Raw genomic sequence first — 25,707 nt, 5'->3', positions numbered from 1 at the left:
TTATAACTGTTATATGCGATTGATGATTAAAAAAATTAAAATTTCGTTAAATTTGCATATTTAACTAAATACGCAAATTTCGTTAAATTTGCCTATTTAATTAAATACGCAAATTTATCGAATTTTTCATTATTTTTATCGAATTAATTAAGGTACGTCAGAATATTCTAAATGCCACCATTGTATTTTTAGAGGCCCCAGTACGATATGACACCAACGCTTTTCCTTTGGAAATTTCAAACTGTGTGTTGAGAGTTTTATAGGACTAAATTACCTAAAGCGATCTTTAACTGTATCTACTTGCGAGCCTACTTTCTTATTTTGTTTAAGATAATTTGAGACTTCTTTTTGGTTTTAAAAGGGTTAAGTTTTATTTTGAACTAAAAATTCCTCCTTTAGGAGGGTTGACTCTTTAGAGTCCGAGCGAGCTTTTTTTCTCACCTAGTTTTTACGACGTTTCTGGTCATTCTGTTTTTATAAAGGATGGGGTATTTCCCCTAAATACTAGGACGGTCCCATTGAGCCGCCCCCCGTTGCCTCCAATATCCGGTCTTCGTCTTTCGGGTTTGCAAGGCAGGGATGGCTCAACGTTTTCGCCACGGAAAAACCCAGATTGGCACTTTCGCGTTTATACATTTTACAAAAGAAAATTATTACAAAAGAAAATTCTCGAATTAATTTTCCATGGATATTGCCATTTTTAAAAACAAATAATACACAAAAAAAAAATACAACATTTTACAAATTAGTAATAAACACATTTCAATTAAACAATAATACACAATTTTAAACTAATTACACAAATACAAAGATATTTAACACTCCCCCGGCAAATACGTTAGTATTTCCAAAAACAATTCAATTTAAACATTTTTTCAAATTAAAGGGAGTAATTTTTAAGCAATTTTAAATTTCAATCACTAGTAATTTCTAGGGGGTACAGTAATTGTATGGGACGTCGTATGACGTTTCCATTTCCAGTACGAACTAAGCAGGAACGTATTTTTTGGTCACGGCCAATTTTTACTTCTGTAATTAAACCCAATTTCCAATTTTGACGGGGTCGGTTGTCCTCGTGAATGAGAACAACTTGGCCTTCTTTAAATATGGTTTCCCGCTTAATTACCTTACTGTGATGAGCCGACCTAAGATCTAACAGGTACTCTGATTGCCACCTTTTCCATAATCTTTCGAGTACCTTTTGTCTATGCTTTAATCTTAGTATCAAATCTTTTCGCGTGGCATTTACATTTAAATCTTTAAAGTTTTGATTTGGCAAGGTGGTGATTCTTTTACCGATAGAGAAATCAGCGGGAGTGAGTGGGCATGGTTCGTTAACGTCATTGTAGACAAACGTAATGGGTCTGGAATTTATCATTCCCTCGGTTTCCGCGATTAATGTTGACATTTCGGCAAAATTTAATTGAGCATTACCCAATACCTTTTTTAGGGTACTTTTGATAGTGCGAACCATCCGCTCCCAGTGACCTCCCCACCAGGCCGCTCTTTCAGCGATAAAACGCCAAGATATTCCAATTTTACCGAAAAACGCAAAAATTTCGTCATTTTTGATATTTTTCCAAAGTTCTTTAAGGTCTGCATTCGCCTTTTTAAAAGTGGCTGCATTGTCGCTAAACACTATTTGAGGAATACCTCTTTTCGCGATCATTCTCCGCATAGCTAACAAAAAGTCTTCGGTAGACAGAGAATCGACTAATTCAAGATGTAACGCGCGCGTCACGCTACACGTAAACAAACAGACGTATGTTTTTACCATTGTTTTGGTTTGTACTTGTCAATCACATACAGAGGGCCACAGAAATCTATTCCTATGGTACTAAATGGGGGTGTTTCGTCAATTCTAGCTTTCGGTAGCGGGGCTTCCGACATTTTGCCCGGTTTTGCACTAAATTTTTTACATTCGAAACACTTATTTATTACTTGTTTGGCTAACTGGCGACCCGAGATCACCCAGAATTTGCGTGATTGTGCCGTTTACACCAGAGTGTAGCACTTGGGCGTGGCTTCTTTCTACGAGCAGGGAGGCGAAACGGCTAGTTTTTCCCAAAATAATCGGATGTTTTTGTCTATACGTTAATTTCGCTTCTTCCAAGCGACCCCCCACACAGAGCAAACCTTCGTTATCAATAAATGGTTTCAAAGATACAATTTTCGAATTTTTATTAACCTCTTGTTTGTTTTCTAAAGAAATTATTTCATCTTTAAATTCAATTTTCTGGATATGTTTCACCCATAGATTTTCCGCTTCGTTTAGCTCTTCAGCGGTTAAATTACCCTTAATTCTAGTTTTACATTTCAACATTTTAGCGAAGCGCTTAACCCAGGCTGTTACGCGGAATAATTTATCTATTTTACTATAGCGGTCTAAAGGGATTAGATTTTGGATTAAATTTTGATCATCGCGAGTTGTTACCATCGCTACCTTTCTCCTTTCAGCGTCTACCCCGTCGTTAGATAAATCTAAGGGGGTGGATGGAAAATTTGGCCAATGACTTTCGGGATCCCGCAACCATAACGGACCCTCAAACCAAAGTTTACTTTCGTTGAGCTTTTTCGCGCTTAAGCCCCTAGTTGGTAAATCGGCTGGGTTACTAGTTCCGGGACAATGACCCCAATTTTCGAGGTTAGTTAAATTTTGGATTTCGCGGACTCTATTGGAAACGAACGGTTTCCAATCCTCCGAGTTATTTTTTATCCAGTGAAGGGCTATCATTGAATCGGTCCAATAATACGTTTTTGAGATTTTGTTTTCAAATTGTTCGTTAGCGTATTTAGCTAAGCGGGCACCCAAAACGCACCCCATCAACTCTAAACGGGGAATCGTATTATCTTTCAGCGGGGCCACGCGGGTTTTTGACATTACCAGTACAGTTTTAACTTCCCCCCTTTTAGTGGTCAGTCTAAAATAAATCGCGGTTGCGTAACCTTTTGAGCTGGCGTCGCAGAAGCAGTGTTGCTCTCTCGACTCTATTTCGCCCTCCAACCCATTCAAATAATACCGGGGAAAAGCTGTTTTTCTTAATTCGGGTAGTTCTTCGCACCATTTTTCAAACTCCCTTCCTATATTTTCCGGAAGTTCGTCATCCCAGGTCAAATTTTTTATTTTCCATAACTCTTGGAACAGTAGTTTGGCCCTAATTGTGTAAGGCCCTAAAATCCCCATCGGATCAAATACTTGGGAAACGGAACTCAAAATGCACCGCTTCGTTTTCTTGAGGTTTATTAGGTAACTCATTAATTTTGACAAGTTAAATGAAAAGGTATCAGTTTCGGGGTCCCAATTTAAGCCTAGCACCTTTTGAGTTTCGGAACTATTTTCACTAGAGAAAATAGGAATGGGGCCTGCGTTTTTATCTTTCTCCCCCCACATTTGTCTGAGCTCGGCCGAATTTGAATTCCACTTTCTTAGTCGCATATTCGCGTCCCCCATAATTTCGTTCATCCTAACTGATATTTTGTAAGCCTTTTCGACATTTTCGGCTCCGCTTACAGCGTCGTCTACATAGAGATCCCTATCTAAAATTTCGGTTACTTCGGGGTCAGTTTCTTGGTAATTTTTAATATGGAACTTAATTGTTCCAGCGAGAAGGAACGGGGAGGGTGAAAACCCGAAAGGAACTCTATTGTATCTAAACACCCTAAATGAATTTTGATCTATTTTTCCCTCTTGGTCATATTTAAACCAAAGAAACCGAGTTACGTCCCTTTCTTCTTCCGCTAACCCCACCTGAAGAAAAGCATTTTCTATATCGGCTAACAAAGCCACTTTGTGGTTTCTAAATCTCAAGAGTAAGCCTAACATATCAGGATTTAAATTAGGACCTGGCGACAAACAGTCGTTTAGAGAGGGTAAGTTCGCTTCATGGGCGGAGCCGTCGAAAACGACTCGGACCTTTGTTGTGGCGCTGCTATCTCGCACTACCGCCTGGTGGGGCACATAATGACAATTTTTCGAGTCAATCTTTTCGGGGGGTACCTCCTCGATAATCCCCGAATCTAACTGTTCTTGAAGAACTTTTCTGTACTCTTTGAAAAGAGCGGGATTTTTCCCAAGTTTTCTAGCTAAACTTTGCGCGCGTTTTTTCGCGATTTCAAAATTATTGGGCAGGTTTTCCCTATCAATTTTCCAGGGGAATCGAACGCTATAACGGCCGTTTTCGAATTCAATGCTATTTTCGAAATCTTCTACGATTTCTTCGTCATTGGGTGGGTCATTAGATTTTTCACGAATGCCTATAGCCTCAATCTCCCAAAACGATTTTAACGTTTCATTAACTTGATTTTCTTCCACACTAACGTGCAAGGTCGAGTACGTTTCTCGTCCTACACCTGTTATTTTTACGGGACCCGTTATGGCCCAACCAAATTTAGTTTCTAAAGCGATGGTGTTTTTTCCGAAACGCTCAATTTTACCGGAAACTAACTCCCAATAAATATCACCCCCAATTAAGGCGTTAATGTCTAGGGTTCCCTTTTCCGATTCATCGGCCATCTGTAGGCCTTTTTCCTCGAGATAATTTTCTATTTCGATACAAGGTGGTTTAGACAATGCCCGACAAATGAACGGGACTTCTACGGCCTGAATTTCTATAAATTCACGTGGGTAAATTTTGTTACGTAGAATTAGCCTAACAATACGCCGACTTACTTCCGCGGCTTTACTAGTCCCGAACCCATGAACCGCTATTTTCAGTTTTACCAACTACGGGCAATTTTAATTTACGGGATAAGCTTTCCTGTACAAATGACAATTGGCTACCCCCATCTAATAAACAACGAATTGTTTCTCCTTTTGATTTCATTTCGGGGTTTTCCGCGAGGGCCTGAACTGTTTGTAACAAAACTGTATTTGAAGTAGCTACTTGAGAGCTGTTTACCGACACCTGCATTGTAGTAAAATCCTCCCTTCCCCTTTCTTTATCCTTTTCGCCCTCTTTAGGGGGGTTTCGATTTTTCTTGGAATTTGACTCATTTTTCTCGCACACTACGATATTATGGGCCCTCCCACATTTTCTACACCCTTTAAATTTTGACGGGCAATTTTTGGTTTGGTGGGCTTTTCTAATACAATTAAAACATCTATCCTCATCTTTTAATAGGCGTTTTTTATCCTCGATCGAGTGATAGGTGCAATTCGTGGACGAGTGTTGGGTGCTTTTACAAAAAATGCAATACACATTTTCGTTGGGGACTACAGCCGATAGCGCGGTTGCCGATGGCTGTCTTTTAAACTTTTCCGGGTAGGATTTTTCCCTACTTTGTTCTTTTTGAACTTTCGCGTAACTATCTATAATTTGGGGCCCCTGTCCTAACATTTCAGAGACCTCCCGATTTTCTACCTCTTTTTTAAGGAACGTTATCAAGTTATCGACATCCCAATTGTCACCGGCGGGTTTCGTTCTACTATAATCTAGCCTAATATCGCTAGGAAGACAACGTAGTAGGGCTGGGCAGAGAAAAGTACCATTTACTTTTGGGTCTACGCCTAGATTTCTTAAGCTTCTTATTGTTCCCTCACACGTATCAACCAGGGTGCGCAACGCTTTTACATCATTTGATTTTTTAACCGATTGTATATCTAATAACTTATTCATTAATCTATGTATTACGAGATCTTTTCTACCATATCGGTCTTCTAACATTTTTATTACGTCGTCGTAGTTTTGCTCTGACGCGTCTAAGAAATCTAATACACTAGCCGCCTCCCCCTCTAAATACGAAGCCAAATACGTAAACTTTTCTACCTTTGGTAAGTTCGTTCGGTGGATCGCCGCTTGAAATTGGCTCCAGAAACTGGACCACTTTGAAATGTCTCCGTTGAATTTGGGCATCGTGATGGTGGGAAGCTTCGTGGCCGAGATGATCTGCGGTGGTGGGATCAGCGTTGGCGTCGTCAGCTGCAGGTTTCCTCCGTGGTTCGAAGGGATGGACGTTGTCGTTCCGTAGCCTCGGAGCTCGTTGATTTTCCGGTTGGCTTTGGATTTGGCGACGGTGATTTTGTCCCTGTAAGTTATTGTCGAGCTCGCCTCCTTTTCGAGATCCGCTGGTGAATCGAGGTGCGATTCGGCCTTTTGGTCGAGAAGAATGATTTCCTCCTCTTTTTGAAGAACGATGGCCAGTAAGTCCTCCAGTTGCTCGATCGTACATTTTTTGTCTTTGATGAGCGTTTCTACTTTCGAAGTCTCCACGGTGATGGCTCTCCGGATGGGAGTCCGGCTGGCTTTTACCCTCTGGTACGCGGCGTTGGCGGCCGCAATCACTTCTTCTGCCGGCTCCGTCATCTTTGGCGTGGTCGTTGCTCGCGTTGGAAAAACAGTTCTTTTTTCCAAGTTTTGATTCGCTTACGTTGGCTTTTAGATCCCGGGTTTCGGCACCATTATGTTGAGAGTTTTATAGGACTAAATTACCTAAAGCGATCTTTAACTGTATCTACTTGCGAGCCTACTTTCTTATTTTGTTTAAGATAATTTGAGACTTCTTTTTGGTTTTAAAAGGGTTAAGTTTTATTTTGAACTAAAAATTCCTCCTTTAGGAGGGTTGACTCTTTAGAGTCCGAGCGAGCTTTTTTTCTCACCTAGTTTTTACGACGTTTCTGGTCATTCTGTTTTTATAAAGGATGGGGTATTTCCCCTAAATACTAGGACGGTCCCATTGAGCCGCCCCCCGTTGCCTCCAATATCCGGTCTTCGTCTTTCGGGTTTGCAAGGCAGGGATGGCTCAACGTTTTCGCCACGGAAAAACCCAGATTGGCACTTTCGCGTTTATACATTTTACAAAAGAAAATTATTACAAAAGAAAATTCTCGAATTAATTTTCCATGGATATTGCCATTTTTAAAAACAAATAATACACAAAAAAAAAATACAACATTTTACAAATTAATAATAAACACATTTCAATTAAACAATAATACACAATTTTAAACTAATTACACAAATACAAAGATATTTAACACTGTGTACCTTGAACACGGTTGAAGAGGTAAAAAAGACCAACAACGTTTGGGGAAACTAAAATATATTTATTTAATATTTAGACCCACGGTGGTTCTCGTTTTCTTGCAAACTGTGTACCTTGCCCTTCACCATAGATACGCCACGGTCACAAACACTTCCAAACACTTAGCACCTAAAATTATAATTATCATTTTTATAATTTGTTAATTAAAGTCATTTTTAGTATCAATACTGTGTGTGTGGAACGTGATTAAAGAGTGCGCATTCTTTTCATAATTATGTTCGTAAAAATTTTATCTCATTTATTGATGAATGTCACGCCGTATAATTGTTCAGTTGTAGATTAATAAAACCCAATATAATTTAATTAGATAATAATTGAATCGCCGCTACGAGTAGAACGTGATTGTGTGACAAATGCAAATGGTGAGGTTATTATCCGATAAAATCTTCGTTGTTGCTGAAGTAACCTCTCTGTTTATAATCTACGATTAATCTAAAAGAACCAGCGAGCTGAAGGTTTTAGAGAAAAAAACGTTAGTGTTGTAGTAATGTTATTAATTAGTAATTAATTAATAAGCTAAAACGCGTTGCTTTGACATAATATTTATCATAGTTTATAATAATAGTCTATATTAAAGAGTGATTATTTTAAAATTTATTGTGGATCAACGAAATTTTGGCACTACATTTAACAGGTGCTATTTACGTTAAAAACACATCCTAGTTACAGCAAATATCTTGACGTTGTTAAACGTATACTTCTAAATTATATTTTGTTTCATTGAGTAACATCAGGAAATTATATACCTATACACTTGGAATATCAAAGGCAAAGTAGGGTGGCCCTAATGATAATAATAATCAGGCACCACCTTATAGGCCTAAGCCAACAAGCGACCTTTTAAAGACATTTATTCAGGTGGTGGGGTTACAATGCGTAGGAGGGTGGTGGCAAGCTCTTCATGCCACGCGAAATAACAACTCGCTACACTTACTATTACCGTTAACATCAACAAGTTTTTATGGAAGGGGAAACTGAAGAGCTCGCGGAAAACCCATTTAACCAGTGGGAAGAGAACTTGCAAACTCAACGCGGAAGGAGTTGTTCCAAGTTTTCACAAGCTGGGATCGAACCCAGCTCTTCTTTCTGCGAGGTCAAAGAGCTAACCACTCCGCCACCTCACTCTTATAGTTATCGTATTACCAGAAGTAAATGCACTTTTTGAAAAAATTCATTTGAAACAATAATGCTTCGTGAGTTCGGCTAATACATTCTCAGAATATTTCTGAATTTAAAATTCCAGAATACTTTGACCTTTCTACAATTTTAAGTTGACCATGGACGCTGAGGTAATCTCGTTTATGACGTTAGACCTTATCTTTCGAACAGTTATGGAAATTCCCGAATCAATCAAAAACGTTGCGAGATACAAATTTTATTTCATAAAAACACTTTGGTGGGATTTAAGAATGACGCAATATTACGATATGATAAAATGTCAATTACTCACGCGGCTATTTTCAATCTCGATTTTCACCAAAGGCATCGTTGAATTGGTTTTAAAAGAGATACCATCGATAAGAAAATTCCACTGATAGAACCGTAACAAATTACTTTATCAGCGAAGTTTCCAATCAATATTAAAACCTCTCTTTAGCTACTAAACATTCTTACCGTGTTACGCGTTTGGATCGGTTTAAATTCTTATTTAATAGTTTTTCGCCCTGTTAGAAACAAAATGTATTTCAAAATTTTAATACTTTGTTTAGCCTTAACGGGTTTAATTAAAGGCGAAAATTTAGATTTAAGTTTGAAATCGGTACAACCTAGTGACGCAAAATCACCGACGTTTGACAATTCTCTATTAGTAAAATTAGCTATGAGATCGGTAATTGATGGTATTACTTCGATGACCATGTTAGGGTTCATTTTAAAAGGCTACCAGCACCCGAATGTGTCCAGCGAATGCCAAGTTGCGTTGGGGAATTTATCTACAGGGCTGAGCGAAGTCAATATGAACGCTATTAAATGTGAGTTAACATTGCATTCCATCTTTGAAACTGTTTTTACCTTTCCAATATCGCCCAAATGGCTGTTTTGATTCTCGAAATTACAATTTTAATTCTTGGTCCTGAATTGTTCTACCAACGATCAGATTTTTTGTAGCTTAATTTTAATTCTTGTTCCTGAATTAATCTACCAACGATCAGATTTTTGGTAGCTGAATTTCCATTGACCTTGAATTAAGAAAAACCGTTTGTGATTGAAATTTGAAATTTTACGTTCGAGGTTTTTTTCCTGAACTTTTTTTAACAACGATAAATGTTTTAGTTGTTAAATTATCATTGACCTTGAAATAAGAAAACCTTTCATGAATATCATTTATCCACAAAAATAATATTTTGAGGTTTTAAGGGGGAAGACTACAGTGGCCATTGTCTACTTTCGCGCTATTTCAAGCTGAACTCTTTTAATTTTGAATTTTAACTTATAAAATTAATATTTAAGTGTAGAACAGCCTCTTGTTTAGTGCTTAAAATAATTTTGACAATTTTAAATTTAAAAGTAATTAAATTATTACGTTTTAATTCGGACCCCCGGAGCTAAACAAGTTGGGCAAGCGCCCAAACTACCCTTTAGTTAGGACCTTATATCTCGTTAACTATTAATATTAGAATTATAAATATTATTTTAAGCACTAGAGGAAGGTTCAGCTTAATAAGAAAAATATAATTAAATTTGTTCAAATTTAACACATGGATTAGATTCCAGATGAAAGTGGTCTACCAGGGGGAAGTGATCAGGCTTCTTCAAAACGTAGTGAATCATCTTAGCTTTTGATACTTTGCTTTAGAGTTTAGAAATATTAATGTTTTTGAGATAAATAGTTTTGTGTTAAATGTTCTTGGATAAATTTATTTTTTGAACAAAAGGGACCTGGGACCAATTATTTAAAAAAAAATTTAATTGGTTCGATTACTTTTGGTCTTCTCCCTCTTGTACAAGGGGTAAAATTTGACCATAGTGACCGCTGATCGTCAAAACCTAATAATTCTCTCGATAGTGGAAATAAAAGGTGGTTTCTTTTAGCTTGATCCGGGTATTCGGAGTAGGGTAAGAAGAGTAACGCTCATAGACTAAGAGTAACCCACTTTTCGTACGCAACGTCTTGTTTTCGAGGTGTGAAGTAAACAAGTTGGTTTAAAGGTCATGTACAATATCTGGATAAAAAAGTCAGTTTATGTAAAAACAACACCATCGCTCTTCGGACTATATTTATTCACCACTCGAAAACAAGTTAAACTGTTATTATAATGTTTCACGCGCTTCCATAGGGCCTTCCACTCTATGCGAGTGGGTTACTCTGTGGTAACGCTATGACGTCATTATACTCCGATTCTGTGGTGGCGAATAGTTTGAGTCAGAGTAAAAATGTGTTTCCAAAAAATGCTGCCTGTGGCTTTTTTAGCGGATAAATTCTGGCTAGCAGCCGACAAAATCAGATTTACTCCTTTACACCTCTTTTTCAGAAGGAGTAAAAAGAGTAGCCCTAATACTCCGGAACAAGCGAATAGTTTATGGGCCGGAGTAATTCTCATCCCCGGAACAGGCGAATAAAATGTTTTAGGGTAAAAAGAGTACACTATTAGTCCAAGAACAGGTCAAAAGAAACCACCTAGTGACATTCACGAACTAAATAAATAAGGAAGCAGCATCAAATTTTTCATTTCAATGTTATAGATATATCATAGACCCTTACACAGTTTTCAACAAAACACTTTATTCCAACATTTGTACTTTTAACATTTCGAACGAGTTAACAATCACCCTTCTGATACAAACGGTTGAAAATAAATAAAACATTAATGTGTTTAAAGATTTATCCGTGATTTCACTTTGGAATCTTTAAGATTGAAGATATTTCAATTTAAGGGGGAAGACTACAGTGGCCATTGTCTACTTTCGCGCTATTTCAAGTTGAACTCTTTTAATTTTTAATTTTAACTTATAAAATTAATATTTAAGTGTAGAACAGCCTCTTGTTTAGTGATTAAAATAATTTTGACAATTTTAAATTTTAAATTAATTAAGTTATTACGTTTTAATTAGGACACCCGGAGCTAAACAAGTTGGGCAAGCGCTAAACTACCCTTTAGTTAGGACCTTGTATCTCGTGAACTATATTAATATTATATTTATCAACATTATTTTAAGCAGTAGAGGAAGGTTCAGTCTAATAATAAAAATATATTTCAATTCTGTAAATATTAAAACAGAAACGTTCAGCTTGAACTAAAAAAGGCTTTTATTGTATTGTTCCCACTTAAGGCGTTCAACAATGTAATATATTTTTCTAACGTAATTTCTGTTAACATCTGCCTAGTTATGGATTCCAGCGGCAAACTTCAGGCGGGTATCGGTTTGGGCAGTATATCTTTGCTCGGCGCTTTCGACCAGTGCATGGACGCCGACTATCCCAGCAAGAATGTTTCCGAGTTCCACGGACAGTACTGTAGCGTCTCCATTAATAGTGACTTCAACATTGCCATCCTGGTAAACATTATCTTATATAATATATCTTTTATGAGAGATGCATGGTGACCACAGAATATTTAAAAATCCTTTAAAGGAATTATAGGAAATTTATCAGTGAAATATAGGAAGAAAATTGAGAGAAAAAAGGAAAAAATTAATTATACAATAAGATAAAATGGTTGTCCAAATTGTTTAAGGGGGAAGTCAGCAATAACTCCAGAAATCAGACGACACTCCCTAATTCTACAAAAATTAAGATATTAAACCTCGGTTTTTTGCATAATTTGGTTAGAAACCTTAACTAGTCAATGATTGGAGATTTATATTCGAATTTCTTTTTAATATTTAATTTTAAATATTTTACAAACTATAGTATTTGGAAACTGGCGCCCTTGAAACAATCCGAACTATAGTGGACCCATTTTTAAAATTAAAACTGATCTCCATAGTTTTGACATAAATCTAGTTTGCGATTGAAAATGGCACCGCTAGCCCAAGGAACTAATTTAGTATTCCATTAAAACCGTATTTTTGAGTAGTTCGCCTAACTGACGCGCGAAGTCGCTACGGTGCGTTTTTTAAATGAATCACGTGAAATAGAAATAAAGATATTTATCTGACAACACCAGCAAAATAAAGTTAATAACCAATTATAGAAATAGTCGAAAACTAACTATCGGCGAACAGTGTTGGAAATAAGCATTTTTAAAAACTAGGACGTTTTAAAGACTTATAAGGGTAAAATATCGGTGTTGGTCCATTTGATCGAAAAATATGTGATCGACAGTCGATCATTATACGTTGCAATTGATCGAAATTCCATGCACCGTTGTATACGAGGGGTCTGAACACGTTCACGGCCCTTCTATTGCTAAAAATTAGGTACAGAGTTCGTTTTTTTAATAGGTCTTTCTATGAATTATGTCCGAGAGAATATTTTGTTTTCTACGTCACTGCGCTCAGGTTTTGTCTGCATATTATTTTTCTTTAGTACAGTTTAAAGAAATAATTATTATTCATAGAGTCTACTGTATCTCATTCTGACTAGATGTTGCCTTTTCGATTTACTCCCAAAAACTAGTAGTTTTACCCTACAGTAGCTTTCGATCAAATTTCGTTCGATCAAATTTCGTTCGATCAAATGCCATTCGATCAAATGGAAATTTGATCAAATGGGACCCGTTCGATCATTTGGGAATCGATCAAATAGACTCAAACCAAAATATTAACTATTTTAATTTCTTCAGACTTATGAGTTAAAATATAGGATACATTCTTGACGAAAAATAAGGTTCGCCTTAACGCGCAGAATTCTTCACGTGTTTCTGGATTTAATAATTCTACAGTTTAGCGCGAACACGAGATTTGGTTTCGATGGTAACCTTTTTATTAGCCCAAGGATTATGAGAATTTTCTGTTTTTGTGTCCACTAATTCTTCAATGTAAAACTAGGTCTCGTGTTTTTATATAAATATATAAAGAGGCATACTTATGAATGATTATGTTACGTATGCAATCGCTGATTCAATGGTCATTGTCTTTAGACGAATTCGGAGGGCTTCAAACCTAGCGGTGCCAAAGGCTTTGGTTTCCGATGGGATGTCTGCGTACCAAGCGCTTGCAACCAGAACGATATCAGAGTCGCTGTTCAAAACTACTTTCAAAGTTAAAATCGTTTTCATTTTAAGATTTAATTTAAAACAGGGCTGGAAAAAACCAGGATAAAAACATCATTAAAGGTTTTAACCATGTAGAATTTCGAGGTTTTTCCACCTATGGAAAAAACTTGCCAACCTTGTTTTTGTTTAAAACCGGGTTGGCAAAAACCCGGAATAAACGGGATTCAACAGGATAAAACCGGCATAAACATATTCAAGGTGAAATCAGTGGTTTTTCCACTTCTGTCAAAGTCCTACCAGCCCTGTTTTAAGCTGAAATGGAAATTCCATTGATATAACTGAGATTTGCTATTTTTCTATGTTCTCAGAGATACTACTTGGTCAGATCGACTTGTCTGTCTCCGTGGGAGTTTGTCAAACCAGAGAAAAACGAGATTTAAATACTGGTCAAATCGTTGCCATGTGAGTTTTCCCCCAAAATAGAAGTTATAGATTGGCATTTTTTCATTTGATATCATAAATTATCATAATCGACAATAGCAATATTCTAGTCAATACTTTCATTTAAAAATAACCACTTTTATAGAAAGCACGTTAACGATTTTATGGTAAACGCGTTAACAATAACAATTTAATGGTTTTACGGAAACGAATTAAGAGTATAACGGTTTTACGGAAATCGAATTAAAAGTCTATTGGTTTTATAGGAAACGCGTTACCAATCTAACGATCTTACGGAAAACTAGTTAAAAGTCTAACGATTTTATGGTCACGATTAAAATTCTAACGTTTTATGAAAAATTAGTTAACAATCTAACGATTATATATATATATATATATTTTATGGGAAACGCGTTAAAAATCTTTCAAATTTTATGGGAAACGCAATAAAAATCTATCGATACGTAAAAATCTCACATTTTATGATAAACACGTTACAAATTTATTGATTTAACGGCTAATACGTCAAACATTCTTCGATTTCAAATACTTAAAAAATCTATCGATTTAATGGGAAATATGTTAAAAATCTATCGATTTAATGGGAAATATGTTAAAAATCTATGGAAAAAAAGCGCTTGATAATCTATCGATTTTAACGGGAAAAACGTTAAAAAGTCTATAAAAAAACCTCAAAATCTATTAAAAAACACCTTAAATCTATTAAAAAACACCTTAAATCTATTAAATACACCTTAAAATCTATTAAAAAACACCTTAAAATCTATTAAAACACCTTAATAATCTATTTAAAAAAAACACCTTCAAACCTATTAAAAAACCCCTTAAAAATCAATCGATTTATCGAGAAATACGTTAAAGATCAATTGATTTATCGAGAAATACTTTAAAGATCAATCGATTTAAAGGGAAATACGTTAAAGATCAATCGATTTAACGGGAAATACGTTAAAGATCAATCGATTTAACGGGAAATACGTTAAAGATCAATCGATTTAACGGGGAATACGTTAAAGATCAATCGATTTATCGGGAAATACGTTAAAGATCAATCGATTTAACGGGAAATACGTTAAAGAGCAATCGATTTAACGGGAAATACGTTAAAGAGCAATCGATTTAACGGGAAATACGTTAAAGAGCAATCGATTTAACGGGAAATACGTTAAAGAGCAATCGATTTAACGGGAAATACGTTAAAGATCAATCGATTTAACAGGAAATACGTGCATAATGAAAAACACGTTAAAAACTTTAGAAAACTGCATCGAATAATATATTTTTTGGTTAAAATATTTTTTGTCCATGGTTCGTTATAATAAAAGATTTTATTGCATCGAATAATAGTAAATATAAATTTATTTTTGAATGAAGTTCAGCACCTGGTTTGTATTATTAACGCTCAAAATTCTATCCTTCCTGATAATTGTGGTGGGAGAAAAAACGAAAAACAAGATGTCACTGGAATTTCAGTACACACGATTTATTAACAATACTTAAAATATTAAATTTTAATTTGTACAAATCATTTAGTACATTGACTTAATAAACCCAAGAGCAATTTTATCAGAAAATAATTTTTCGAGTTACCTTATTTTGCCAATAAAGTAGCAAAACGCGAACACTTTAATTTAAATAAATTTTTAGACAAACCGAATTTTTTTAGTTACCTGGTTTTGAATCGAGGGGTCGAAATCCCGTACACTTTGTCTAAAATCGCAAAATCTTTAAACTCTCTCTATGGTAAATTAACATTGAAATCCCAAAATCACTTCAAAAAGTAATGATGAAATCGCCAAAATCTCTACGAAATCCCGAAATCCCGTACAAAATAATGGCAAGTGTCCGACCCCTCGTTTTGAATACAAAGTAACGAAATGCGAAAAATATTTAGACAAACGGTTTTTTTTGAGTTACCAGGTTTTGGAAAAAAGCTAGCGAAACGCGAACGAGTGAGATGGCGCCTGTATCAATTGGCACGAAATTCAATTATGACAATAGTGCGTACGCGGGTTGTGGGGTCCCGCGAATTGGCCAGAAATCTCACTTCAAATTAAAATTTCTTAATGCAACCGAAAACTTAGTTCAGAAATGAACTAACTAAAAATATTATATTCAACCAAGTCGCTCCTAATTTTAAAAAAAAGTATGTTGATTTTAAGGCGAAAATCGCCAAAAAAAAACATTAAAATATGCTCCGATTTCCAAAATGTATAACGGGCTACCGAATGCATATCACTGACCCTTCTAGATCTCATTGTTGAAAAGTTATGTAAAATACGGCGGCGGCGGCATCGGCTACGCTGTACACAAATCTCTTAGGGATTGTGTGTAAGAACGATCTTACGTGGCTTTAACCCAAAACATTTTCGTTCTCTTTGACAGAAACCTGTCCGTTTTCAATCTTTTCGAACAGATATTAATAAATTGTTTCAATTTTCACTTTTATAGAAACTTATTAACAGTTTAACCATAACTTAAAGCAATCTAGTACTATCAGACGTAAATGAACCGAAGTTATCGAAATAGCGCTCAGAATCGGAGGGCATTTTCCTTATGAAAATAATGAGAAAATCGAGTCAAATAAAAGCTAATTTCCATCCCCGTTTATTGCACTTGGGAATTGTGGGTATAGCTGTTTTTATGTAAAAAAAATGGTTTCATAGCAGTCTGATAACTTTGGTTTATTTTCTTTTGGTACTATTGTAATAGATCATATTTTTAGCATCATTACAATAGTGTAAATAAGTGTCATTAACTATAATTAATCATTCGATTCAGACAGCGTTTTACGGAAAGTTATTAAAACGTAAAAGCGGTACAGAAAGAGATATAAAATTATAATTAAGTATGTTTAACCTTTAAATAATATGACAGAAGTCGGTCAACAGCGCGGTAAATAATTATCTTCGAGCGTAGTTTTATCAAACACCGTTAAAAAGGTCACCTATAGCATTACCGAATCTTTCAAATCAACGTGATAAATTAGAGTAACAATTATCTTGTCAAAATAAGATACATAATTGGATAAAATATATATATATAGCGCAAATAAAATAAGAACATTATTAGGTAACGTTAATATTGCAAACGATAAGTAGATAAGTCCATCATGAAAAGGGAGAAAAAAGCTAAACCCTAAACAAATTTGAAGAAATATTTAAGAACATTATTGTTAACTTTATTTTACAAAGTGCGAAATTTGTAAACCCATTTTTTCATGGTTTTTCTAGCACAATATTGTCAATTTTAGGGGCATTTTTAGTCAGTGGCACTGTTTTGGACGTATCAATAAGATTGCTTACCGCGTTTTCCGAAAAACCTCCGAATATACTGGGCGAAGGAAAAGGTATTAGAGACTTTGGCTTAAAAGATTAAACTATTTTTAATTAATTTTCCCATAAACACAATCCGCAGGACTATTGGTGCGTAAAATTTTACTGTGCTTCTCCGTGTATACGAACGGAGTGAAAGTTCTCAACACCGACCAAGCAGCCGATAGTTTGTCCGCTGTCAATGGCGTCCGATTCCTCAGCATGGCCTGGGTTATTCTGGGACACGCGTATTACTTCATCAATATGTCCTTGTATGGTACGCCATATTTGCTTTTTTAAAGGGTTTAAATGACTTTATTAAGAAAAATAATATTCTTAAATCACCTTTTAGACTAGAATGTGTTTCTGTAGAAATTCCAATTCAGAGCCAGTAGTAATTAAATTTAATTAAGATTAATTTCAATTCTTATTTTATATTACCGCTGCACTCAAATCAGCGTAAACTAAATTAAAATAGTAATAAAATTTAATTAATATAAATTAATTTTAGTGTACCTTACCGTTGGACGCAAATCGGAGCTGGCTAAATTATAGTATTAATTAAATGTATTTAGGATTAATTTCAAATTTTCATACACATTGCTGCGGTACACAAATCAGATCAAACTAAATTACAAATATTATATGATTTAATTTTGAATATTAAATTTATAATAATTAATGTTAGTTAATTAATCGGAGCAGGCTAAATTACAGTATTAATTAATTTTATTTAAGATGAATTGAAATTTTAATTTACATTACCGTAGAACACAAATCGGAGTAAGCTAAATTACAAATAGAAATAATATTTAATTAGAAGAATTTAGATTTTAATTTTTATCAGAACAAACTAAATTGCAAGTAGTAATTAAATTAATTAAAATTAATTTCAAATTTAGTTTACATTACAGCTCAGCAAATTATGAAACATTTTGTCAAAAAACAGGCATAAAATTTAAAAAATGAAATTAATTAAAATAAAAACCAATAATTTTCGTTTTAGAAAAAACAACGAACTTGTTTTAAACGTTTCCTCAAATATTAAACAAAATATAATTTAACTCAGGTAATCTGCTGAAAACTGCCGAATTTGGAGATAATTTCGCCTTCCAAGCCATCCTAAATGCCACTATATCCGTGGATTCATTTTTCTTCTTGAGGTATTTTTAAAAATTCTTTGTATTAAAGGGAGTTTGAACCAAATCCAAAAATTGTCTACGTTTTTTTTAACGTAATCTCAGACCACTTATTGGTAACGGGACTCGTAACGCCCCACTAAAAATGATCTTCAGCTTACGACAACGGATAAGCTTTGGTGGCGCCATCATTTTTCTGTTAATGAAAACTCCTATAAATCCTATTTCCTATTTTATCTAAAAATAATTAAATAAGAACCTCCAAAGCTTTTATTCGTAATAATTCGTAAAATATTCAATATTTTAAGTAAATATTAATTATTTAAGTAACTTCAAAGCTTGTAGAAAGTGACAAGAGATGTCGCATCCTTCGTTTTTTAATAAACTATTCCTGTTTCCAAGGCAGACTTGGAAATAGTGATATTTTTTAAGGGGGCCCAACCCCCCTTAAGTTTATTTTTATTGAGAGCCACTGGCCCAAGCGGGGGGGGGGGGGAATTGGGGGAAAAATTTAAAATTAGGTAGGGAAAATAGGAAAATAAAAATTGGTTACGTTACTTACATAACATTTATTAACTTTAAAACAAGCAAGTATATTATAATATCACACATAATAATTTGTAACTCTCGTATAGGGTAGGAAAACAGAGTTTCAAAAACGGCGTACAAATCATGTTCCAGAAATTTCCGTAAAATGTTTAATACATATTTTTTAATTAAATTGAGAGCCCCGGTGGCCCGCAACCCCCGTTCGAATGATTTATTTTAAGAGCCCACTGATTTTTATTAAGAGCCATTGGCCCCAAGACTCCCGCTAATTCCAAGTCTGTTCCAAGGTTACTAGAGATTTTTACTAACATGGACGAATCAACTAGTTGATTCGTCCATGTTACTAATATGCCCTGTTTCTACCAGTGATGGGCACTTTTGTTAAATAACCGCTCAACTCGTGCACCGCTCGTGCTCGCTCTTTTTTTTTGAGCTGTAAAATTTTCGATCATTTCTTTTCGCTCTTTTTTGAGCTGTTAAAATTTTGCTCCTCTCATTTCGCACTTTTTTGAGCTGATAAAATATTGCTCCTCTCATTTCGCACTTTTTTGAGCTGATAAAATATTGCTCCTCTCATTTCGCACTTTTTTGAGCTGATAAAATATTGCTCCTCTCATTTCGCACTTTTTTGAGCTGATAAAATATTGCTCCTCTCATTTCGCACTTTTTTGAGCTGTTAAAATTTTGCTCCTCTCATTTCGCACTTTTTTGAGCTGATAAAATATTGCTCCTCTCATTTCGCACTTTTTTGAGCTGATAAAATATTGCTCCTCTCATTTCGCACTTTTTTGAGCTGATAAAATATTGCTCCTCTCATTTCGCACTTTTTTGAGCTGTTAAAATTTTGCTCCTCTCATTTCGCACTTTTTTGAGCTGATAAAATATTGCTCCTCTCATTTCGCACTTTTTTGAGCTGATAAAATATTGCTCCTCTCATTTCGCACTTTTTTGAGCTGATAAAATATTGCTCCTCTCATTTCGCACTTTTTTGAGCTGTTAAAATTTTGCTCCTCTCATTTCGCACTTTTTTGAGCTGATAAAATATTGCTCCTCTCATTTCGCACTTTTTTGAGCTGATAAAATATTGCTCCTCTCATTTCGCACTTTTTTGAGCTGTTAAAATTTTGCTCCTCTCATTTCGCACTTTTTTGAGCTGATAAAATATTGCTCCTCTCATTTCGCACTTTTTTGAGCTGATAAAATATTGCTCCTCTCATTTCGCACTTTTTTGAGCTGATAAAATATTGCTCCTCTCATTTCGCACTTTTTTGAGCTGATAAAATATTGCTCCTCTCATTTCGCACTTTTTTGAGCTGTTAAAATTTTGCTCCTCTCATTTCACACCTTTTTGAGCTGTAAAATTTTCGCTCATTTCTTTTCGCTCTTTTTTAGGCTGTTAAAATTTTCGTTCCTCTCAATTTCTTTAAAAATGAGGTTGTTAATTTTTCTATGGAGATATAAAATAAAATTACGAGTTCCGTTGAATTCAAGTGGCATAAATGTTAAATTCGTTGATGAAAAATCATACTCGCTTTAAGGTTTTTGTACGTAGTCTTTTAACACGACGGTACCTTTTTTCAGTGGTCTTCTGGTGTCGTACATCGCTATAAAGGGTCTCAGACAGACCGGCAATATCAATTGGGGCCTGTACTATTTCCACCGTGTTTGGAGGTACGGACAAACATCACAAATAACATGATAACCTTAAAGGGAATGTAGCCTCCAAAGCGTTCTGTACTTAAAAAACCGCAACCATTGAGGGACCACCTCCGCAACAAACCACAAATCCGCAACAAACCACTTAGCAGCGACACAAATGTGAAAAGCGGACAATATTGGAATCTTTTGAGGGGGAATCAAAATTTCTAGAGGTTATATTCCCTTTAAATATGACACTATTCTATTCCTTTTGCCTTACTATTTAACTTTCTACACCACTAACCAATTAGTAAAAGAATTAGCAAATAAATTTTCATTTAATTATCGGAATATATAGTTTATGAAGTCACTACCGTGTGACCAGTTTTGAATTTACCAATAGGCTCAGTAGGCTTTAGCCTAGGGGTCCGGAAATTACCGATATATAAAGGGGCCCGAGCCGAGCCAAGAGGGTCAAAGGTCTAAGGGGCTCTAGTAGTAGTTAGGGACCCGGGATTGGATGAGGTATAATTATCTCCGAAAACGTATAACCACAATATTAACCTTTCTCTTTGGGGCCCTGAATTCATATTTCACAGGGGCCCAGGCCCGCTCTCGGTGGCCCTGATCACTGTGAAGAAGTGATTTAATGCCAAATTAACAATAGTGTCATACTTACGCTTCTTACGTTATTTATGTATAAATGTATATTAATTTCGATTTCATAAAGGTTGACACCAGCTTACGCCTTGGTAATTCTGGTGGCCTTACTTTACCCATTGTTTGGTTCGGGTCCAACTTGGGGAGATCCAGGCAATACGGCGATATTTACCAACTGTCAAAAGTCCTGGTGGCCGGCTTTGTTGTACATAAGTAACCTTTACAAACAACAGATAATGGTACGCGTCGTTAAGACTTGGTTTCGTATCGAAGGCTCTATTTCTTAATTGTTTCAATTTAACTTTCCAGTGTTTAGGTCACGGATGGTATCTTTCCAACGACATGCAGTTCTATATATTGTCGCCTATCATTCTTTACGCTCTCTATAAGTACGTTTTTTTTTTAAAAATACATCAGTTTATAATTGTTTCACTTAAGTGTGTCCGAGGTGCTAGTCAATATTAACTTACAGCCACTTCCAGAACATGGATTAATTAACGAACAGGAATATTCCAGACTCATAGAATTTCCATTGCTGGTGAAAAAATGTTTCTTAATGGCGCTCTAGTGGCAAGAAATTGCAAAGCTATATCTGGGCGTGCATTTTCTTGCCGTTAGATCGCCATTATCAAAAGTTTTAGCGTTTCAGCTGAGCCAGAATATTACCCTTAATTAATTTCCAGATTGAAAACCAATTATTAGTAGACTTTTAACTAAGTCGTTAAGCCTAGTACGATCTCTTGACCTCGTAGTCATAATGAACGCATCCATCCTTCAGGTAGACCTGTCGAGGTGTAGGATTGGCGTGTGGTAATCTGTATTTTACTCGCTAGACGGGCTTTATTTTTTTAAATGACGTCAATTCTACGTATCTCCACATATCGTCGCCGTTAAAACAAAACCACGTATCTTTTCGGTGGCCTTTTTGAGAAAAATGGATTTTTAATTTTGCAGGGTTTTGTGATATCGCGTGTTAGGTTTTTAAACGTGAGTTAATTTTATAGTTAAATAATTTCGTTTCAATATTGAATTTATGAAGATTTTAATTTTAAAATATTTTGCTAAAGGGGAATTTTTAGAGATACGTGGTTTCGCGTCATGAAGTGAGATAGGAGCTGAAAATAAGCGAGAGACGTGCTTTTGCGCGAAATGCGTTGTGAATATCAAAGATACGTTTAAATGTTTTATCGATTTAAAAAAAGAAATTCAATTGCAACCTATTAATGTTTTTAATGTTATACACGTAAATTGGGGTGTAGAATCTAAATATGTCAATTTTTACAAAATCACGTATTTCAAGTTACGTGGTTTTGTTTTAACGGCGACGATATATAAATTTCAGCAATAATTGGCACACTTAAGCTATATAATTATAAACTTGTGATTTTACCTAATGCCTTCTTTCAAATTGATTTTACGTCTCAGAAGTTTCAAGTTTATTTTTTCACTTTTGTAAGAAAACCCGTGGTCGGAATTCTGTTCAATTTGGCCTTCATGCTGGCTTCTATCATAACACCGATTTATTTAGGAGTCAAACACGACTATCCACCTACTACGCTGTTCTTGGATCAAACTAATAATGCAGAGTAAGATAAGAAATGGTGGCTTTTGTACTTTGACTAATTTTCTAAATTATATTTAGGAAATTGTCTCTCTTTTTCCGGGAAATTTACATTACACCCTGGTGTCGAATGGGCCCGTACTGCGTTGGTATTTACGCTGGCTATTTCTTAGCCGGAAATAGAAAACTCAAGTTCAGTCGAGTAAGTTCAGCAAGAATGCATTTATTTCAACTTAGAGATAATGACAATGTTGGGACGGTTTTTTGCGTTGCTCCGATCCACCTCACGCTCTAACAGTAAGCTCTTTCCCCCAATCCACCTCACGCTCTAACAGTAAGCTCTTTCCCCCAATCCACCTCACGCTCTAACAGTAAGCTCCTTCCCCCAATCCACCTCACGCTCTAACAGTAAGCTCTTTCCCCCAATCCACCTCACGCTCTAACAGTAAGCTCTTTCCCCCAATCCACCTCACGCTCTAACAGTAAGCTCCTTCCCCCAATCCACCTCACGCTCTAACAGTAAGCTCTTTCCCCCAATCCACCTCACGCTCTAAAAGTAAACTCTTTCCCCCAATCCACCTCACGCTCTAACAGTAAGCTCCTTCCCCCAATCCACCTTACGCTCTAACAGTAAGCTCTTTCCCCCAATCCACCTCACGCTCTAACAGTAAGCTCTTTCCCCCAATCCACCTCACGCTCTAACAGTAAGCTCTTTCCCCCAATCCACCTCACGCTCTAACAGTAAGCTCTTTCCCCCAATCCACCTCACGCTCTAACAGTAAGCTCTTTCCCCCAATCCACCTCACGCTCTAACAGTAAGCTCCTTCCCCCAATCCACCTCACACTCTAACAGTAAGCTCCTTCCCCCAATCCACCTCACGCTCTAACAGTAAGCTCTTTCCCCCAATCCACCTCACGCTCTAACAGTAAGCTCTTCCCCCAATCCACCTCACGCTCTAGCAGTAAGCTCCTTCCCCCAATCCACCTTACGCTCTAACAGTAAGCTCTTTCCCCCAATCCACCTCACGCTCTAACAGTAAGCTCTTTCCCCCAATCCACCTCACGCTCTAACAGTAAGCTCTTTCCCCCAATCCACCTCACGCTCTAGCAGTAAGCTCCTTCCCCCAATCCACCTTACGCTCTAACAGTAAGCTCTTTCCCCCAATCCACCTTACGCTCTAACAGTAAGCTCTTTCCCCCAATCCACCTCACGCTCTAACAGTAAGCTCCTTCCCCCAATCCACCTTACGCTCTAACAGTAAGCTCTTTCCCCCAATCCACCTCACGCTCTAACAGTAAGCTCTTTCCCCCAATCCACCTCACGCTCTAACAGTAAGCTCTTTCCCCCAATCCACCTCACGCTCTAGCAGTAAGCTCCTTCCCCCAATCCACCTTACGCTCTAACAGTAAGCTCTTTCCCCCAATCCACCTTACGCTCTAACAGTAAGCTCTTTCCCCCAATCCACCTCACGCTCTAACAGTAAGCTCCTTCCCCCAATCCACCTTACGCTCTAACAGTAAGCTCTTTCCCCCAATCCACCTCACGCTCTAACAGTAAGCTCTTTCCCCCAATCCACCTCACGCTCTAACAGTAAGCTCTTTCCCCCAATCCACCTCACGCTCTAGCAGTAAGCTCCTTCCCCCAATCCACCTTACGCTCTAACAGTAAGCTCCTTCCCCCAATCCACCTCACGCTCTAACAGTAAGCTCTTTCCCCCAATCCACCTCACGCTCTAGCAGTAAGCTCCTTCCCCCAATCCACCTTACGCTCTAACAGTAAGCTCTTTCCCCCAATCCACCTCACGCTCTAACAGTAAGCTCTTTCCCCCAATCCACCTCACGCTCTAGCAGTAAGCTCCTTCCCCCAATCCACCTTACGCTCTAACAGTAAGCTCTTTCCCCCAATCCACCTCACGCTCTAACAGTAAGTTCCTTCCCCCAATCCACCTTACGCTCTAACAGTAAGCTCTTTCCCCCAATCCACCTCACACTCTAACAGTAAGCTCTTTCCCCCAATCCACCTCACGCTCTAACAGTAAGCTCTTTCCCCCAATCCACCTCACGCTCTAACAGTAAGCTCCTTCCCCCAATCCACCTTACGCTCTAACAGTAAGCTCTTTCCCCCAATCCACCTCACGCTCTAACAGTAAGCTCTTTCCCCCAATCCACCTCACGCTCTAACAGTAAGCTCCTTCCCCCAATCCACCTTACGCTCTAACAGTAAGCTCCTTCCCCCAATCCACCTCACGCTCTAACAGTAAGCTCTTTCCCCCAATCCACCTCACGCTCTAACAGTAAGCTCTTTCCCCCAATCCACCTCACGCTCTAGCAGTAAGCGCCTTCCCCCAATCCACCTTACGCTCTAACAGTAAGCTCCTTCCCCCAATCCACCTCACGCTCTAACAGTAAGCTCTTTCCCCCAATCCACCTCACGCTCTAGCAGTAAGCTCCTTCCCCCAATCCACCTTACGCTCTAACAGTAAGCTCTTTCCCCCAATCCACCTCACGCTCTAACAGTAAGCTCTTTCCCCCAATCCACCTCACGCTCTAGCAGTAAGCTCCTTCCCCCAATCCACCTTACGCTCTAACAGTAAGCTCTTTCCCCCAATCCACCTCACGCTCTAACAGTAAGCTCCTTCCCCCAATCCACCTTACGCTCTAACAGTAAGCTCTTTCCCCCAATCCACCTCACGCTCTAACAGTAAGCTCTTTCCCCCAATCCACCTCACGCTCTAACAGTAAGCTCTTTCCCCCAATCCACCTCACGCTCTAACAGTAAGCTCCTTCCCCCAATCCACCTTACGCTCTAACAGTAAGCTCTTTCCCCCAATCCACCTCACGCTCTAACAGTAAGCTCTTTCCCCCAATCCACCTCACGCTCTAACAGTAAGCTCTTTCCCCCAATCCACCTCACGCTCTAACAGTAAGCTCCTTCCCCCAATCCACCTCACGCTCTAACAGTAAGCTCCTTCCCCCAATCCACCTCACGCTCTAACAGTAAGCTCTTTCCCCCAATCCACCTCACGCTCTAACAGTAAGCTCCTTCCCCCAATCCACCTTACGCTCTAACAGTAAGCTCTTTCCCCCAATCCACCTCACGCTCTAACAGTAAGCTCTTTCCCCCAATCCACCTCACGCTCTAACAGTAAGCTCTTTCCCCCAATCCACCTCACGCTCTAACAGTAAGCTCCTTCCCCCAATCCACCTCACGCTCTAACAGTAAGCTCTTTCCCCCAATCCACCTCACG

General features: G+C 37.3%; 4 protein-coding genes across 4 annotated transcripts in view; 1 reads left to right on the top strand and 3 right to left on the bottom strand.

Moving 5' to 3' along the window:
- Positions 1–913: 913 nt before the first annotated feature.
- Positions 914–1,890, bottom strand: LOC149943858 (uncharacterized). The gene is made up of 2 exons (XM_090176228.1): positions 1,793–1,890; positions 914–1,742 (listed from the first exon to the last, which is right to left on the bottom strand). Exons 1-2 carry the CDS (start codon positions 1,888–1,890, stop codon positions 914–916), a joined length of 927 nt encoding a protein of 308 aa, XP_090032354.1.
- Positions 1,891–1,930: 40 nt separating this feature from the next.
- LOC149943857 (uncharacterized) lies at positions 1,931–4,513 on the bottom strand. Its single transcript, XM_090176227.1, has one exon. It carries the CDS (start codon positions 4,511–4,513, stop codon positions 1,931–1,933), a length of 2,583 nt encoding a protein of 860 aa, XP_090032353.1.
- A 169-nt stretch (positions 4,514–4,682) lies between these two features.
- Positions 4,683–6,302, bottom strand: LOC149943856 (uncharacterized). The gene has a single exon (XM_090176226.1). It carries the CDS (start codon positions 6,300–6,302, stop codon positions 4,683–4,685), a length of 1,620 nt encoding a protein of 539 aa, XP_090032352.1.
- Positions 6,303–8,740: 2,438 nt separating this feature from the next.
- LOC149943855 (nose resistant to fluoxetine protein 6-like) overlaps positions 8,741–25,707 on the top strand; it is a 30,586-nt gene continuing 13,619 nt past the window's right edge. Inside the window, exons 1-12 of the mRNA XM_090174980.1 lie at positions 8,741–9,011; positions 11,366–11,535; positions 13,062–13,182; positions 13,505–13,598; positions 16,832–16,947; positions 17,016–17,189; positions 17,982–18,075; positions 20,182–20,271; positions 20,969–21,137; positions 21,208–21,287; positions 22,356–22,484; positions 22,541–22,661. Coding sequence (XP_090031106.1) covers positions 8,861–9,011; positions 11,366–11,535; positions 13,062–13,182; positions 13,505–13,598; positions 16,832–16,947; positions 17,016–17,189; positions 17,982–18,075; positions 20,182–20,271; positions 20,969–21,137; positions 21,208–21,287; positions 22,356–22,484; positions 22,541–22,661 — 1,509 coding nt within the window. The 5' untranslated portion in view covers positions 8,741–8,860. The remainder of the gene's footprint in view (positions 9,012–11,365; positions 11,536–13,061; positions 13,183–13,504; positions 13,599–16,831; positions 16,948–17,015; positions 17,190–17,981; positions 18,076–20,181; positions 20,272–20,968; positions 21,138–21,207; positions 21,288–22,355; positions 22,485–22,540; positions 22,662–25,707) is intronic.

Source organism: Leiobunum rupestre, chromosome 5 (assembly GCF_980474605.1).
Source record: "Leiobunum rupestre chromosome 5, qqLeiRupe1.1.hap1, whole genome shotgun sequence".
NCBI classification, from domain to species: Eukaryota; Metazoa; Arthropoda; class Arachnida; order Opiliones; family Sclerosomatidae; genus Leiobunum; species Leiobunum rupestre.
Note: the sequence above shows the minus strand (reverse complement) of the source record. Positions and strands in the feature narration are given on the sequence as shown.